General features: G+C 59.1%; 1 protein-coding gene and 1 long non-coding RNA gene across 2 annotated transcripts; both read left to right on the top strand.

Moving 5' to 3' along the window:
* The first annotated feature begins 1,654 nt into the window (after positions 1-1,654).
* Positions 1,655-9,011, top strand: KCTD7 (potassium channel tetramerization domain containing 7). Its single transcript, XM_079120754.1, is given in 5 exon segments — positions 1,655-2,065; positions 5,004-5,173; positions 8,096-8,274; positions 8,517-8,560; positions 8,562-9,011. Coding segments are annotated over 5 exon segments (870 nt in total). The 5' UTR covers positions 1,655-1,921; the 3' UTR covers positions 8,895-9,011.
* Positions 9,012-13,782: 4,771 nt separating this feature from the next.
* On the top strand, positions 13,783-16,659 carry LOC306649350. The gene is made up of 2 exons (XR_013760625.1): positions 13,783-14,832; positions 15,232-16,659. It is a non-coding gene; the product is annotated as an uncharacterized lncRNA (long non-coding RNA).
* Positions 16,660-18,350: the final 1,691 nt, after the last annotated feature.

Raw genomic sequence — 18,350 nt, 5'->3', positions numbered from 1 at the left:
AGAGAAGGTAAATGGAATGATATTTTTTCTGTTTTCATTTCTTGTTAAAATATTCAATAAATTAAAATTAGGATAGAAAATCAGGGGCTGAATCAGCACTTCAAAGACTTGCTGACACACAAAAGTTCTTTTCTAAAAGAATGCTTTCCTTGTGGGGCATGGCAGAAAGCAGATACCGAGTACAGTGGCCCATCACAAGACTAGCCCTGGACCCCTCCTCTGGTTGGGTTTTGGAGAAGTCAGCCCCAGGGCTGTACCCACTTGGGATCTCAGAGAGGCAGCAGTCTCTGGTGGGTGTGTTCTACCCAGGCCTCCCTAAAAAGGCTCCCAGATAGGGCTGGGGATATAGCTCAGTTGGTAGAGTGCTTGCCTTGCAAGCATAAGGCCCTGGGTTCAAATCCCCAGCACCACGAAAAAAAAAAAAAGGCTCCCATATCCCTGTTGCCCTCCTGAGAGCTGGCTTGGACATCCTTTGGTGCCTGCTAGTCTTCTCATTCAGCAAGCCCTCATTCCAGCTGCTGACCTTGGATTTCCCCAGAATGAGTAAATGAAACCAAATGGGAAACTACAGTCCTAACAGAAATCCTCAGCAGACATGGAGAACGAGAACTCCAGCACATTTCAGCAACATGAGACTGACTGCACAGATTCCCTCCTTCCACTTTGAGCCTCTTCATGCAGCCTTGCTTTCAGGTGTGGGAACAACGGTCTCCCTGCTGGACCCTGAGTTGCGTGGGGGTTCTGTTTTAGTTGTAGATGACACACACTTTTATTTATTTTTATGCGGTGCTGAGCATCAAACCCAGTGCCTCACACGTGCTAGGCAAGCGCTCCACGCTGAGCCCCAGCCCCGGCTTAGCTCTGTGGTCTTCTCGTGTGGCTTCCTGGGCCGGGGGAGGACATGTGGCAGAGTGGACAAGGAGGCTGGTGTCAGTCCCTGTCGAGTTACTGAACCCGTCCTAGTCTGCTCAGACTTCTTGCTACATAAGATAATGACGCTCTCGGGACCGAAACCACTCTTGGCTGAGATTTAAGCATCCCAATTGTCCTAAGGATGGACCGAGATCCTTGTCTTAAGAGACGCTGTAGGTCCTTCTGAAAGAGGCTAGCGCCAAATCGGCCCAGGAGGGAGAGCGCGGGCCCTTACAGCGCAGTGCTGCCCGGCAGGCCTGCCCCTCCAGAGCTCGCAGGCCACGGCCCGGACTCGGCTGCACCGGGCCCCTCCAGGAGGAGACCCGGCCCGGAGGTCCAGCAGGGAGGGGAGGCGGGCGGAGCGGGCTCAGCGCCGACCTCCGCGACGCGGCCCCTCGGCTCGGCGCGTTCCCTCTGCGGCCAGCCGCGTGGGGATCACGTGCGGCGCGGGGGTCAACGGCTTGCAAAGGCTAAAAGCCTCGGCCTCTGGGAGGGTCAGGAAGACGGCCCGGCCCAGACTGCTTCCCGCCCGCAACGCGGGTCATTCAACGACACGCCCGGGCTCGGAGACCCCGGCCCGCGGCCGACCTGCACGCACGCCCGCACGCGGCGCCCTCCGCCACCGCGACGCGCCTCGGGAGCCGCCCCGCCCGCCCCGGCACGCCCCGCCCGCCCCCGAGCGCGCGCCCGCGCCCGGAGCACCAATCGCAGCGGCGCAGGCCGGCAGGCCGGCGCCCATAGGCCACGCCCGCGCAGGCCTCACGCGCGGCCGCCGCGACTGGGCAAGCTGGCTGCCAATCAGGGCGGAGCCGCCGTGGCCTCGGCCAATGGCCGGAGGCGGCCGGGGGTCGGCGACCGGGTCCGCTCTGTCAGCCACCGCCCTCAGCCCTCTCGGGTCCCGCCGCTCCCCCGCGCCGCGGCCGCGTCATGCCCCACGCTGCCCGGCGCTAGAGCCCGGGGCCGCCGCCCTCCCCGCCCGCAGCCGCGCCCACCGCCCAGAGCCAGAGGGATGGTGGTAGTCACGGGGCGGGAGCCAGACAGCCGTCGCCCGGACGGTGCCATGTCCAGCTCCGACGCCGAGGACGACTTCCTGGAGCCGGCCACGCCGACGGCCACGCAGGCGGGCCACGCGCTGCCGCTGCTGCCGCAGGAGGTAGCGGACCCGGGCGGGGCGGGGGCAGCAGGTGCAGGCAGGTCCCACCTGGGGCGGGATGGGGTGGGGACAGGTGCAGGCAGGTCCCACCTGGGGCGGGGTGGGGTGGGGACAGGTGCAGGCAGGTCCTACCTGGGGCGGGGTGGGGGGGGGACAGGTGGAGGCAGGTCCCACCTGGGGCGGGGTGAGGTGGGGATAGGTGCAGGCAGGTCCTACCTGGGGCGGGATGGGATGGAGACAGGTGCAGGCAGGTCCCACCTGGGGCGGGGTGGGGTGGAGACAGGTGCAGGCAGGTCCCACTTGGGGGCGGTAGATGCAGGAAGGTTCCACCTGGGATGGGATGAGGGGACTGGTGCAGGTAGGTCCTACCTGGGGCGGGGTGGGGGACAGGTGCAAGCAGGGCCTACCTAGGGCGGGGTGAGGTAGGGACAGGTGCAGGCAGATCCCACTTGGGGGCGGTAGATGCAGGGAGGTTCCACCTGGGATGGGATGAGGTGACCGGTGCAGGCAGGTCCCACCTGGAGCAGGGTGGGGGACAGGTGCAGGCGGGTCCTACCTGAGGCAGGACCCACTTGGGACAGAGTGAGGCCTGGGCAACCCAGAGCAGCCCTGCTCTCCAGCAAAACCCACTGGCCTGTGGCAGGTCAGGCATGTCCCTGTCCCGGGAGCTCCCCGACACCTGGCCCTTCCTTCCACCACCAGCTGGCCCCGAGGTTGATTTACTTCCATCCTTGCATCCCTCCTTTGTGGCTGGAGCATGGCAGGTGAGCCACCTCCTCCCAGGAGATGATGGTGTCTTCCAGAGAAGCCAGTGGGAGGCCTGGGCCAGCACCACCCTAGCTGCCCAGGGGGCTGGCAGGGCTAGTTCAGGTGAGGAGCAGATGCAGGAAGAGAAGTCCTCCCTCAGCAGCCGAGGGGCCCTCCTGCACTGTGGCTTCACTGGTCTTATGATATGATAGTGATAGTATACCATAGCATCCTATTAATGCCTGTCGTGACCTCAGGGGGAAAGGAAAGGTAGACCTGAAGTCAGAGGCAAGGAGAGCACATGAGGTGCAGAGAATGGATCCAGCCCCAGAGGGCTGGCTGCAGAGAGCATTTCAGAGCCCTGAACTCCTGGCATCTTTGGAAACTTGTGAAAACAAGCAAAATTCTAAACATACTCTCTGCAGTTGGGAAAAATAGCCAGCAGAGACATATTTTTGTGCACTGTCATTGAGGAAATGATGTGGCTTGAGGGAAAGGGCACAAGACCTGTGGACTGGAGATTCCAATGCTCCCTGTGAGCACCAAAACTGTGTTTTCGATTTTTTTTTTTTTTTTTTTTTTTTTTTTTTTTTTTGAGACAGGATCTCACTTAAGTTGTCCAGGCTAGTCTTGAACTGGTGATCCTCCTGACTCCTCCTCCCCAGGACCTGGGATTACAGGTGTATGCCATGCCACCACACCTGGCTACTTTTGTTTTGTGGTTCTGGGGATTGAACCAGGGCCTCACACATGACAGGAAAGTGCTCACTGAGCTACATCCCCAGCTGTCAGTTACTTTTTTTCAGGCTGGTGCTATAGCTCAATGGTAGAGTGTTTGCCTGGCATGTGTGAGGCCCTGGGTTTGATCCCTAGCACCCCCACCCGACACATACACACACAAAATTGCTTTTATTTTCATCTGTTTCAATTCTTATCTCTAACGTGGAACAAACACATGGACTGGTATCAAATATCCTTAGAAAAGATTAAAAGAGCTCCAGAAATATAAAGTATTACTATTCCAAAACAATATTTGAGTCCTTGGTGTGCACATACCCTGGGTGAAAAGTGGAAGGCATTTCCATGCCCGGGTGCCCAGGAGTCAGTACAGACCTACAGAGATGCAGACTGCTCGTTTCGTTCCTTCTTCTCTTGTCTGTAAACCTTAGGTCTTCCCCCAGCCAGGCCGTAGGTATGTTCTATGTAACATATTCATATCCAACATTATGTTCAAAGGATTTGAAGGCCAGGAACAGATACGGAGATTGACTAGAGCCAGAGAGGTGCCCTGGCATTGAGAATTCTAGCTGGTCTGGAGGAATTTCGTGGGAAATTGGAGAACTGGCTTTGTTTCTTTCAGTTTGGTGGAAGCCACTGCAGTGACAGGCGTCCACAGCAACACCAGCCTGAGTGCCCTGGGGACTTTGAGTTTCCCAGGGCAATCTGTGCTGTCACCCTCCCATCCTCACCAAGCCCTGATCTTCTCCCTCTGCAGAGTAAGTGGGAGGGAGGTAGAGGGACGAGAACTGGCTGCCTGGACGTTCAGGGGACATGGGCTAATCTCTGCTGTGGGTGGCTGTCCCTGCCTTGGCGGGCAGTGAGGGCTAGTGGAGTGGATGGGCAGCAAAAAACACTGCCCACCTGTTGTGCTAGGTGCAGAAGCAGGAGTGTGGCGTGGAGTGGAGGCAGCTGTGCTGGGGCATAGGCCGAGGAGCAGGTACCCACAGGGGAGGGACTTGGACCGGAGCTTTCAGAAGGAGTGGAGGCTGCCAGCCTCGTGGCGCCTGGTGTGACTCAGAAGAGGAGACTGGCTGGGTTAGCAGGTCACCTTCGTCCAAGGTGCCCTCTGCAGTGTGCAGTCTGCACCTCCAGCTGGGTGCTGTCATTTGCTAGATGGACAGAGGAAGAGTGGTCAGAGCGTTGGGGGAAGGAAGGCAGCATGAGCCAGGCAAGAGGACGATGAGTCGAGGACGTGGAGGGAGGACAGGAAGGCCTGGACTCTGATGAGATGGAGAGACCTGGTTCAGGAGTCTCGGGATGGACTCACAGGACTGAGTGACCGTGGGAGCAGGGAGGAGGGAGGAGGAAGAAGCACTCAGAATGCACTTGGGCTTGGCGAGGCTGAGCGGAGTGTGCCCACGGCAGGAAGCCCCCTCACCCACTGCCTGAGAGATCCGGTTGTCCCTTCCAGTTTCCTGAGGTCGTCCCCCTCAACATCGGAGGGGCTCACTTCACCACACGCCTGTCCACTCTGCGGCGCTACGAGGACACCATGCTGGCAGCCATGTTCAGCGGGCGGCATTACATCCCCACAGACTCTGAGGGCCGGTACTTCATCGACCGAGATGGCACGCACTTTGGGTAAGTCTCTATCTGCAGCCAACTCTGCCATCCAGCAAGTGAATTGCTCGGGCGTAGGTCTGGGGCTTCAGCATCTCACATGGTACCTAAAGAGTTACGTGGGGTTTAATACATGTGCTCATTGAATCGGGCCAGAATTCTGAGTTGCTCTGCCAGAGGAGGCAAGGAGCCAGAGCAACTCCAAATATCACACCCAGCTGGGTGTGATTAAACTTCTAAGCTGGGTGCGGGCACATGCCCTAGTCAGGAGGATCATGAGTTCACATCCCACCTCTGCAACCTGGTGAGGCCCTGAGCAACTCAGCAAGACCCTGTCTCTAAATAGAACATAAAAAAGGGCTGCAATGTGGCTCATGGCCAAGTGCCCCTGAGTCAGTCCCTGGTACCAAAATCAGAAGCATCCTGTCAGCCCAGCACCTGGTGGTATCACCCGCCTGGAGGACACGGCTGGTCTCACCTAGCATTGGGGGCAGTCTAAAACAGCCACTGGAGAGGACCTCAGGCCCAGATTCTGGGCTCCACATTGCCATGCAGAGGAAGCACAGTGTGCAGCGTGACCGGACATCTTCAGTCACTTAAGACAGAAACGCTGACCTGAGGGCCAATGAGGGCGTGCCACACCTGTTTTCCAAGAAAAGTGACAAACCCCACTGTTATTGTGATCTTAACACTAAAAGATGTGAACACACAATGTCCAAAAAACGCCCTTCTGAAGAAAAGGCTTGATAAAGGATTTAAGGACTCTGTGCCTCAATTTCCTGTCTGTAACAGGAGGAATTGGGGCCACTCCACAGCCTCTCAGGGTCGAGGACTTTGGTGTGGCCTCTGGCCAGGTGTTTTTCAGAGCCCTTGGCTGGGATTTTTGCTCCTTCGGTGCAGAGGAGGTGACTCAGAGCCCACGTGGTCCTTGACCTTGGTGCACATGTCCAGGGAGGCAGCGCTCCAGGACTGCACCCCCATGCTGACCTCAGGTAGTTGCTGCCTGGGGGAAGGGTCATTTTTAGGCTCAGCAAGGAGCCTCTGGCCAGGTGATGTGCTTTGAAGCATCTGGGTTTCCCCAGAGGGCTACCAGCTGACTCTGATGCTGAGAAAACAAAGTGTTCATCACTGTAGGACTTTGAAAAGGCTTTGTTTGCAGACTGTTTGTGGAGGAAAGTGCTGGCCCTAGCGGCGGCCTCCTAGCTAGCCTCGCCCTGGAGTCTTGCTTTTCGGGGCTTGTGAAAGTCTGCTGAAGAGCCCTGAGGACCAGGGTTGGAAGGGATTGTGAGGAGGGGGACCAGGGTTCAGCTCAAGGCCCCGATGTGCCCATGCCAGGTGGCCATAGCTGAAGGGTGCTGGAGCCTGGCCAGGGCACAGCAGAAGGCAAGGTAGCAGAGGCGTGTGCTCCTGTCCCAGCACCCACCCAGAGGCTGCTCGGGCCCTTCCTGGGGCAGTCCCCCTTGTGATCAACACACAGCGCTGTGCTGTGAATACTTCTCGGAGGCCTGGGCCTAGAGGCAGCTGGTCTGAGCCTCTGGCGACTGTGGCTCCTGCAGCAAGGGTTTCCGTGGCTTCATGGACCCCCGGACCTCCTTTAGAACGGAGGTGGGAGGGCACCAGGCTGAGGTCACTGGCACAGGACTGAGTGGGCAGTGAGCAGTGTTGACACATGGGCACTGAGTGCTCACGGCCGGCCAGGCTGCAGGCCGGTCCTGAGGCCATGGAGGTCTTGGGTCTACCCGTTCCCTTCCCATGCCCATCAGCAGAGATCTGAACACTTTTTTGGGGCTGGGGATTGAACACGAGGACACTCGACTACTGAGCAACATCCCAGCCCTGTTCTATATTTTATTTAGAGACAAGGTCTCCCTGAGTTGCTCAGTGCCTTGCTTTTGCTGAGGCTGGCTTGAATTCCTGATCCTCCTGCCTCAGCCTCCTTAGCCTTTGGGATTACAGGTGTGCACCACCGCACCGCACTAGATCTGAATACTTAGCACTAACTGAAAAAGTGTGAAAACAGAAAGACTGAATTTTTTAAAAAAGTATATGTGATTTTGGGGGGTCCTGAAACCAGTTGGTCCCAACACTGGGGTCAAGCACTTCATGTTCTCCGTGTGAGGACGTGGACCAGCTGGGCGTGCTGGGGGAGTGTGCCATTTGGCAACCCCTTGGTTACCTGCTGCTCCTCACAGTGCCTGGGAGGAGTTAGCAGAGACCTTACCAGGGCTGTTCCTAAGAGCCAAACGCTGGACTCAGCCCAAGCGTCCATCACCAGAGGATGGGTGAACCGTGACAGGCTACTTCAATAGTAAGTCGTGTAAAGAAACGGTGAGCAGGCCACCACTGTCACAGGCAGCCTGTGGGTGGACCTGAGGGACAGGCACGGGGCTCCACGCGGCTCTGCCACCAGCCCGGGAGAGCCCAGCATCCTCTGGGCCAGCTGGGAGGGGCTCTGGGACATGGCCTCCGATGGGGGAGACAGTGGTTCCTGCGTAAGCAGTAACTGGATTTTATCACTGAGATGGGAGCATTGGGGCTGGGGCTGCGGCCCAGTGTAGAGCGCCTGCCCACTGGGCACAGGTTCCTGCCTGGGTGCCACCGCCAGGTCTGCCAGCCCCGCCAGCCCCCTCAGCCATCTTTCCTTCCTGCTCAGAAGTGCACTGAACTTACTGCGCTCAGGACCTTTCCAGTCACAGCCTTGGACATAAAAGCTCCATCTCTGTATGTGTATGCTTGGGGACCAAACAGCCACTCTTCGTGGCACCTGTGTGGCTGACGCTGACGGTGGCGCAGCTGCGGGGCATTTCCCAGGTGCAGCAGTAACAGGCCTCACGCGGAGCTGTTGTCTCCTCTCATCTCACAGCCAGGCCAGCTGGCGTCTGGTCCAGACCCTGCCTCTGACTGTTCCTGAGCTTCTCGCTGACCCTCTGTTCTCCTGCTCAGAGACGTGCTGAACTTCCTGCGCTCCGGGGACCTGCCGCCGCGGGAGCGCGTGCGGGCCGTGCACAAGGAGGCGCAGTACTACGCCATCGGGCCGCTGCTGGAGCAGCTGGAGAACATGCAGCCACTCAAGGGCGAGAAGGTGCGCCAGGCCTTCCTGGGGCTCATGCCCTATTACAAAGGTGAGGCAAGTGCCCAGCGTGCGGTGCCGGGAGGGTTCGCCAGAGCTGGGGATGCCGGGCGACTCGGCCCAGGAGGGTCGCGGCTGCCTCCAAAGGCCAGCCTCGGCCGTGGGTTCCCTTTTGCCGGAAGAGGGGCGACTGCGCTTAGGCCCGTCCCCTGGGTGCCCCAGGCCCTTCCCCGTGCCTTGCCTGCGTGCCTGCCGGGTGCCGCCCCCCGGTGACGGGTGCTGTGCCGCCCGCAGACCACTTGGAGCGGATCGTGGAGATCGCCCGGCTGCGGGCGGTTGCAGCGGAAGGCCCGCTTCGCCAAGCTCAAGGTCTGCGTCTTCAAGGAGGAGATGCCCGTCACGCCCTACGAGTGCCCCCTGCTCAGCTCCCTGCGCTTCGAGCGCAGCGAGAGCGACGGGCAGCTCTTCGAGCACCACTGTGAGGTGGACGTGTCCTTTGGGCCCTGGGAGGCGGTAGCCGACGTCTACGACCTGCTGCACTGCCTGGTCACGGACCTGTCGGCCCAGGGCCTCACGGTGGACCACCAGTGCATCGGGGTGTGCGACAAGCACCTGGTCAACCACTACTACTGCAAGCGCCCCATCTATGAGTTCAAGATCACCTGGTGGTGAGCCCCGGGCAGCGGTGGCCCCAGACCCCCGAGGACCGCGTCCTGAGGCACAGCTCCAAGGGCCAGGAGGCAGTGCCGCCCCATCTTATGGCCGAGGCCCTTAGGGACCTGGGGCTCTCAGGCCTTTCCTCCGGCTCAGCAGCGGGCGCCGCGGGCTGGTGGGGTCCAGCCAGGGCCTGGGCAGGAAGCTTAGAGGGGCGTGGGCCGGGCCCCACGGGAGAGAGCCTGCGGGTGACTGCGTGGGCATGCCGGCCTCGGGCTGGGCCCGCTCGCAGGGCAAGGGGTGGGCTGGAGTCCTCAGAACGAGCTCTGGCCGCCTCTTGGAGACGCGGTCCCCCGTTGCCAAAGCCACGTACCAGGATGGCCTTAGAAACCACCGTTGACATCCCGCCTGCTGGCTCCTCGCCCTCCAAGGCTGCCAGGCCAGTGGCAGATGCCTGTCTTCTGCTAACCAGGACAGTGGCTGCTGCTGCTCCTGTGTCTGTGCCCGGCCCCTCCAGCTGCTCCCTGGGAGGGACCTTCCATACCTGTTGCTTTTCCTGCCGCGGCTCTGCTGTTGCTCTGCAGAGGTGCAGGAGGGGCTGCCTCCACCGACCTTCCACCTGTCGGATGAGAAGAGCCCTCAGCGGCCTCTGCCCCTGTGTTTCGGTATCACCCTGTCTGCAACCTGTGGCCACTGGCCAGGCATGGACTGTGTCCTCCAGGGACATGTCCCTGCCGCCTCTACTCCTGGGTAATCATGGTGTCCTGGACGATTCAGGGTGATTCCAAAAGGAGTTCTTTTTCACATGTAAAGAATTAAGCCAGGTAGTGGGGTGTGCCTGTGGTCCCCACTACTTGGGAGGCTGAGGTGGGAGGACAGCTTGAGGCCACAAGTTCAAGATCAGCCTGGGAAACTAAGAAGACTCTGTCTCAAAAACAAAAAACAACTGAGAAGGAGAGCACCTAAATCGTCCTGGTCGCCCGTGGGGCGTGGAGCTGGCCATGTTCGTCTGGGAAGAGGGCCACACCTCAGGACTTGGCCGAAGTCCTTCATGGGCACAGGCCTCGGCCTCCTGAGCCCTGTGGGAGGAGGTTCAGGGAATGGTTTGCCTTCACTGTCTGGCTCTGGGGCGGGTGGGACCAATGGAGACGGGGGGTCTAGAGGTGAGGGTGGTCTCGAGAACACCGCTGGTCTTGGCTCAGAAGCAGAGTCCTGCGGCGTGGCTGGCGCTGCTCTGGCGGGAAGGACATCCACTTGATGGTGCTCCCTGCTACTGCCTGCGCTGCTCTTGGATGGACAGAGGTGGGCACCTCAGGAGTGGGCAGAGGGCTGGCAGCGGGTCCTTGGCTTCCCACGCTGGGGGGTTCTTGGGGAGGACACTTGTCCAGTTGATGCCTGCGCAGAGGCGGGTCGATACTGTCTCTGGCTCCTGCTGGAGCTGCCTGTGTCCCCAGCCCTCCTGCTGTGCCCAGGGGTGAGTCCTCTGCCACCGCAGGGGTTTGGGGGCGAGCTCTGGGCACGCTGGTCAGCCAGCCTGACACTCCTCCGCAGAGGGCTGTCCCTGTTCTGCGGGGTCTGAGCCGACCTCAGCCTCCTGGGCCCTGCGATCCTCCCTCCTCGGCCTCCTAGTGCAGGACTGCAGGAGCACCGTGCACCTGCCTTTGCTCTTGTGTTTTGCTGGGTGTTGAAGGGCATAGGGCAGACCCTGTGCTGATCCTCGTCAGACGAACCTTGGTTTCTTTTCCATAAACAACAAAACCTTTGTTTTCTTTTAACCAGTGACCTATCTACCTTTTTGTGGCAACAAGGACTTTTACCGATGCTGAGAAGCATGTTACTGAGGTTCCTCGTTTAGCTAGTGGGGTGTGTTGCCTGGATGTTCCCCTGTGCCTCCTCTGACCTCCAGGTGCTTCCTGAGTGAAGGAGTTGGGGCCCAGCGTGGCCTTCTCTGTGGGAAGCCAGGGCCAGTGACCCCGCCCTGATGTGATGGTGTGCAGTGGCCGTCTGTGAAAGCCACATCTCCCAGGCCATGCCTGCGACTACAGAGGCCAGTAGGGGTGGGCAGGACGGCTCCCAGGGCCCAGGTGGCCCTCACCAGAGGGGTGTATTCTCTCGAGAAAGGGACAGGAGCTGCCCTTCTCTGACTTGGTGAGGGTGTGAGGGGCAGCACCTGGTGACCTTCTGGTGCGGCGCCAGCTGTGATGAGATCCAACGCCAGATACCCGCCAGGCCCTCCAGACGGCCAGCCGTGCTCTGGGCTACCGTCATCCTGGGTGTGCCGAGCGCTGGGCCTCAGGCCGAGGGGTCTTCCTGCTCTGGCGCCTTGCTGGAGGGCTGGGAAGGACCTTCACCAGAGTGGTGGGGTGAGCTCAGTGTGGGTTAAGGGGCTGAGACAGAGCATGGACCAACAGCCCACAGCGCTGCCTCCCAGGGCATCCTGCCCACCTGATTCTGATGTAAGGGTGCTACTGTGTGAAGGTGACACACATCTCATTGTCCTTAAAAGAAAGGTTTTGGGGCTGGGGATATGGCTCAGTTGGTAGAGTTCCTGCCTCACAAGCACAAGGCCCTGGGTTCAATCCCCAGCACCGCAAAAATAAAAAAATTAAAAAAAAAATGCTTAATAAAGCTATTGATAAATTTAAAAAGAAAAAAAGAAAGAAAAAGAAAGAGGTTTTGCTATGTGCAGTGACCCACACCTGTCATCCCAGCAACTCAGGAGGCAGGATTAGAGGCCAGCCTCAGCAACTTACAAAGGCCCAATAAAAAGCCTCAATCCCTGGTACGCCCCCCCCCCAAAAAAAAGGGCCAGATGCTGTGTCGCAGGGCAGTAATCCTGGTGGCTCAGGAGGCTGAGAAAGGAGGATCAGGAGTTCAAAGCCAGCCTTAGCAAAAAGTGAGGCAATAAAGCAAACTCACTGAGACCCTGTCTCTAATAAAATACAAAATAGGGCTGGGGATGTTGCTCAGTGCCGAGTGCCCCTGAGTTCAAGCTCTAGGTACCAAAAAAAAACAAAAAAAAAAACAAAAAAAAAAAACCAGTCAATAAGAAGGCCGGGGTGCTGCTCAGCAGTAGAGCACCCGTTAGTACAGAAGGAAAGAGGTTCTGCTGTTCCGAAGCTGGCATTGTGGCGAGCTAGCTGGGTGGGGAAAGGGCATGTTGGAATTCTGGAAGCCGGAGGAGAGGAAGTGGACGCAGTGGCTATCGAGGGTGGCAGTGACCTGTCTGTCGGTACTGCGCGGGCGTCTTGGCGTATGTTGCATGCGTCCTGCGTGTGAGCACACCCTTGCTTGGGCGGGTCAGTGTGGAGCGCAGTGCCCTCCCAGCAGGGCTGCCCCTCTGCCCCACCTGGCCAACAATTGGCCTTGATCGCCTGCGACGGGTTCCCGGCGCCTCCCCAAGCTCTGCCTGGGGGCTGGGGAAGGCCCTGCGGAGGCCTCGGGCTCTGCGGCCCTCCCGCCTCAAGGGCCAGGGCTCTGGACTCCAAGGCCTTCGGCCTCAAGGGCCACAGCTCTGGACTGCGGCCAACCCCCCACGGGCCAGGGCTCTGGGCTTTGGCAAGACCCTCCAGGGGAAGAAGAGCACAGGTGTTCAGTTCTCCCGCAGGCCCTCCTGAAGGACACCTCCTCCTGTCACCACGCGTGTCCCAGGGCAGAGCTGGCACCTTCCTGGCCAGTACGCCCCTCGGGTGCTCCTGGGAGTCGCCTCGGGGTCGGCTGGGCAGACGAGTTGCGGAGGCGCTGGGTGGCCGCTGCCCTGCAGCTCTGGTCACTCTGCCTTGCCACCTGTGCCCTGGCCGACGCCTGGGCACAGCACGTGCCCTGCGTGTGGGGGAGGGGCCCCCACGGTGCCCTGGGGCCAGGAGCCCACCAGGGGGCGCCGTCTGCACCCTGGGTGCTCAGGAGCAGAGCGTGTCCACTCGGAGGCCGGGACTTTGCCTGCCTGACCTGAGAAGACGCGAAGGACAGAGGCTGCGCAGCAGTCCTGGGCAGTGCCCCTCAGCCTGGGCGGTGGACACCTGCAGTCGCTGACCCTCGGGGGCGGCGGCCGGAGAGGCCTGACTCCAGAGCCTGAGGTGGTGCCCCTGCGGCCGCAGAGCAGCAGTCCCGCGGCACCCGGGCCCGTCCCGGACGCGGTCACCCCTCGAGGCAGGCATCTGGGAAAGGCCGTGGAGGGCCGCTGCCCCAGTCGCCGGCCGCCCCGCCAGCCGCCCGCTGCGGCCCGGGGCTAGTGCGGAGGCGCTCAGACCTGCGCCGGCCCAGGCGCTGCCCCTCGGGTGAGAAGAGCGTCGCTGGCGCGGGAGGGCCTGGCCACGGGCGGTCAGGGGCGGCCTCCGCAGGCCCGGAGGTGCCTCGCGCGGGGCTGCTGACCTCCAGAGAGGAGGCGGCGGCCCCCGCTTACAGCCTCTTGACAAGGCTCACGTGTCCACGGAGCAGGGGCGAGGGCAGCGTGTGGGCGCGCCCCGGCTGCCCAGGCTCCGCGCTCCCGAGGGCGGGCCGGCTTGACGAGGCGCGCGGTCTGCCGCGGCACCGCCTGGGCGCCTTCCTCCGCGGCCTCTCCGCTCGCCTTTCCTCTGAAGTCCTGGCTCGTGGCCGTCGCGGCCTGCGCGCAGGAGCGGGGCCGCCGAGCGAGCTGTGCTGCAGCTTGATCCCGCGCACCGCGACCTTCCCGCCTCGCCTCCCGCGGGACTTCCGCGGGAGGCCCCAGCGTCCCTGCGTGAGCTCGAAGCGGGCACTTGACCGGCTGAGCCGCACCCCCGTCCTTGTTATTTTATTTGAGACAGGCCTTGCTAAGTGGCCGGGGCTGGCCTTGAACCTGCGATCCTCCTGCCTCAGCTCTGCACTGATCTTGTTGGCTGCAAGCTTCGATACCACGATTCTGCCTCGGATGAAACCTGCGTTATAACTGAACCCAAGGGAAAGCTGGCATCCTCACCATCGCGTTCATACCTTTGGGTACCACGACCTCACTTCCTCCGCCAAAATGCTCACCCTCCTGGCCACATGGTGACCGTGAGAGCAGGGCTGGGGCAGGCAGCGTGGCCCTGGTGAGGGACTTCCTCTCTCTCCGCTTGTCCTGGGACGTGGCATGGAGGGCCTGGGAGTCTGCTTGTGATGGCCGGCTCTCCGCAACAGAGGCCTGAGAGGATGGGCTTGTGCAGGTTCCCGTCTGTGACTGCTTGATTCCCTGGCAGCACATCCTGGCTTGAGGACTTGGTGGTCTTCAACTCATAGCTGGCAACGAGACAGAAGAGACCAGGGTTCGACATTGCCCCTTGAGGACCCGTCCCCAGTGACGTCCTTGGCACCACCTCTGGAACTGTCTGCACCCTCAGCAGTGCTGAGCGCAGCCCCAGCCCCATGTCTGTTTTCCGCACATGGAGTCTATCAGCCCCTCCTCAGCCTCCAGGGGGCTGTGGTCACAGGAGTGCTGCCCTCCTCTCCTTCTAACCGGCATATTGCGGTTGTGTGTCATGGTGGGATCCTTGGCACATCCGGGACTGCCATGGGGGCTTGATGGAGCTGTTGACACATGGGCCTTGGGGACAGTGGTCCACACTGCAGTACCTCCAGCCGCCTCCCACCATGTGGAGACAGAACTTCCGCCTCCAGCCCCTGCCGGGGGGAACTGGAGCCCCCAGAGGCACCCCATAGCAGGGGTGGGATGGGGACCACCCTCCAGGAGGCACTGCTTCCTCAGAACACTGTCCTGCCCTCCCTTGCTTTTTCTGCACTGTGTGATCGTGGCAGGTTCTTTGCCCAGCAGATCTTGGGAATAGGGGCATCCATACTTAACATCACTAAAATCAAGACGTAGGCTGGCTCTGCCCCGGGGCAAGCTGTGTGTGCTGCTCACTGCCCTTTGTCTGGCCAGGCCCTTTCCAGCCCTCGCTCTGCTGGCAGCTGTCCTGGCTGGCAGTGGCACATGCCCTGGGCTGCCTGCTTCTTTCCTCAGGTACGTAGTAGTTTTTTTCTTTTTTGGGGATCCTGGCGGTTGAGCTCAGGGGTACTAGACCACTGAGCCACATTCCAGTCCTATTTTGTATTTTATTTAGAGACAGGGTCTCACTGAGCTGCTTAGCACCTCACTTTTTGCTGAGGCTGGCTTTCAACTGGTGATCCCCCTGCCTCAGCTCCCCAGCCACTAGGATTACAGGTGTGTGCCACTGTGTCCAGCTAGGCAGGTAGTTTCTCTTTGCTCTCGTTGTTCCTGCCTTTCATATTTGGCCTGCTGTATTTGGAGAGCATTTTCAGCCTTCTGCACAGTTTCAGGAAGGGATTCTTAAAAAGCTGTGTCCACATGCACTAAGGTGGATCCCGCAAAATCCTCTAAGCTCCGTATTTATCTCCACAGCAGCAGGAGAGGCTGTGCCTGCAGGAGTTCACCAGCAGTCAAGCTAACAACCCTCCTCCACCCCAGGAAAGGGGAATGAGTGGATATTTTACCAGGAAACCAAGTTTACCAAGAGTCTCTCAACAATAATGCGAAGTTCCCTGCTCAGCCAGCCACATCACCACTAGTTGAAACAGGGGCCATTATTCCATGGGCATGCCCAAGAGCCAAGAATGTGTGCCTCAGACGTAGTCACGTACATTCTGCCCAATGGCCGAAGTTCATTCTGGAAGGTGCAGCTGTTCCCAAGCTCCCACTGGTCCAGAGAGGGAAAACAAGGTGAAGCCCCTCCTCGGTCCTGTTCAGGAGTCCCCACCATTGCTGGAGGCTGCACCTTCATCCAGAGGCTCCCACTGAGGCCTGACTGTGAACACTGTGTCATTCCCTGTTGGAATGGCAACGCTGGAACCTTCCTGGGGGCAACACCCTGGGACATCCTGGACTTGGGGATAGAGATCCATAGGTGGAATTCCCAGACAATCCCTCCAAGGTACATATGTGATAATGGAGGAGATTGATGCGCTGTGCTCCAGGCAGGTGGTGGTGACTGTCGGTGCATGACTGTCTCCTTACCTCCTCTGTCTTCCTAGGAAATAGGTTCAGCTGCTTCCTCCTGTCCTAGGTCCACTCCACTGTGACCCCCAGGGCCCCAAGGAGGCCCAAGCCTGGCAGCCTCTCCCTCATCCCTGGGGACAGCAGCCCTGCGGGTGTGAGCGTTTCAACTAGAGGCCACATATAAAGACCCCTCAGGGTCTCCCCCGCAGCCTGAAGCACAGTGAGGCCAAGCCGCGCAGTGCTTCTCAAGCATTCTGGCTTCAGAAGGTGCACCATTACACGCGCAGGAACTCCAGCTCTGCTGAGGCCAGCCCACACCCAGCGCCCCCAGTGGACACCGGCGGTACTGCACCTGGCCCCAAGGGAGGAAGCCCAACTGGGTACAGCTCCTCCACCTGGGTGCCACCGCCATTCAACACCGAGGAGGGTGCAGACTCAGGGACCTTCCTTGAGTCTTGAGTGTGCTCATCTTCCTCTTCTTGGGTAGTCTTGCCTACACGGCATTTAGGGCCATTTGTATTATTCAGGAGAAAGATCACACAGTAATTTGAACAATTTATATCTGTAATATGAAGAACTGTTAACTATAATAGAAAGGAGCAATCGGCTAATAGGAATAACTGTAAAGAACATAGGGCTGGCCCGGTGGCCACGCCTGGAATCCCAGTGGCTTGGGAGGCTGAGGTGAAGGATTGCAAGTTCAAGGTCAGCCTCAGCAACTTAGTGAGGTGCTAAGCAACTTAGTGAACTCCTGCCTCTAAATAAAATATAAAAAGGGTTGGGGATGTGGCTCAGTAAGTAAGCACCCCTGGGTTACCTGGTACCAAAAACAAATATATATTGTGTATGTGTGTGTGTGTGTGTGTGTGTGTGTGTGTGTGTACACCAGGCATGGTGGCACATGCCTGTAATCCCAGTAACTCAGGAGGCTGAGGCAGGAGGATTGCAACTTTGGGGCCAGTCTTGGCCATTTAGCAATACCCTGTCCCAAAGTTCAAAATTATAATAAAGGCTGGAGATGCAGCTCAGTGGTAGAGTGCCTCTGGGTTCAATTCCCAGTACCACATTAAATATATATATATATATAGGAGTAGCCGATGCAAGGAGTGGCCACTCTGGGGAGCTGCCTGTCCTCAGTTCCTGCCTCGGGTCTCTGGTTGGCCTGCTGCAGCCACCCTCCTCAGCTGAGCCCCACACTCAGCAGATGGGCCGCTGCTGCCCTCTCATTTCCTTCACGGTGCTTATTACCAGTGAGTCTGTGCTGTGCTGTCCTTTCAAGGGGCCTTCACACCTGTGTCCCCTGCTCGGAATGGCCTGAGCCAGAGGCTTGACCTGCAGGGACAGGGAGCCTCACGATGGTTTGAAGAGAGGACTCATGGGGCTGGGCCCAGCGTGGAGCGCTTGCCTAGCACGTGTGAGCACTGGGTCCGAGCCTTGGCGCCGCATGTAGATAAATAAATAAAATAGTGCCCATCTACAACTGAAAATGTCCAAGAAAAGAATTAGAAGAAAGAAGCATCGTGTATACACGAGGTGTGCAGCTTGGTACTCCCACACAGGGAAACTGGCCAGGCAGACTGCATTCATCATCCCCTGGTGACTGAGTGACAGAAATCCACCTAAGACCCCAGGTACACACAGGTGCCTCTCAGCATTGCCTGTCCTGTGATCAAGGCAAATGAAGTACCACCGGGTCCAGGCAGGACCAGGACACCGTGTGTTAGCGCCATGCCCCACAGTCAGGGGCCCTGCAGTCCGCGTCTGTGCTGCAGAACGTGGCCGTCGGTCCACCCGCTCTGGAGCTGCGTGGACGCTGGACGCGTTCTCCCCAGAGAACCTCAGGCGAGGTCCTGGCCGGTCGCTGGTGCTTGCTGCGGGCCTGCTCGCAGCCCTGCCCCGCTGAGTGCCCGCGGGCCTCCTGCGGACGCCGAGCTCAGCGGGGGCACCGGGCCTCGCTGCCGTCTGCACCTGGTCGTCTGCCCGGGCGCACAGCACTGACCTCTGCTCAGAGGATCCTGTAGAGCTTGGTCACAAGCATGTTCCCAGGCTTTAAAAGCTACTTCTACCGGGTGTGGCAGTGCACACCTGTGATCCCAGGACTCCGGAGGCCGAGGCAGGAGGGTCACAAGTTGAAGGTCAATCTCAGCAACTTAGTGAGACCCTGTCACAAAATTTTTGGAAAATTAATTTATGTATTAGTATCAGGATTGAACCCAGTCACATCCCCAGCCCTTTTTTATTTTGAGACAGGGTCTAGCTAAGTTGCTGAGGCTGACTTTGGACTTGTGATTCCCCTGCCTCAGCCTCCCCAGCTGCTGGGATCACAGGCATGCACCACCACACCTAACCAAAAATTCAAAAAATTCTTGCCTCTCTTTTAAAATTTTATTTTTATTCTTTTTAGGTGTAATGGCAGTAGACTGTACTTTGACATATCATACATACATGGAGTATGACATATTCTGATTTGGATCCCACCTTGTGGCCGTACATGTTGTGGAGTTATCTGGCTGTGTGTTCACGTA

Source organism: Sciurus vulgaris, assembly GCF_902686455.1.
Source record: "Sciurus vulgaris genome assembly, chromosome: 18".
NCBI classification, from domain to species: domain Eukaryota; kingdom Metazoa; phylum Chordata; class Mammalia; order Rodentia; family Sciuridae; genus Sciurus; species Sciurus vulgaris.
Note: the sequence above shows the minus strand (reverse complement) of the source record. Positions and strands in the feature narration are given on the sequence as shown.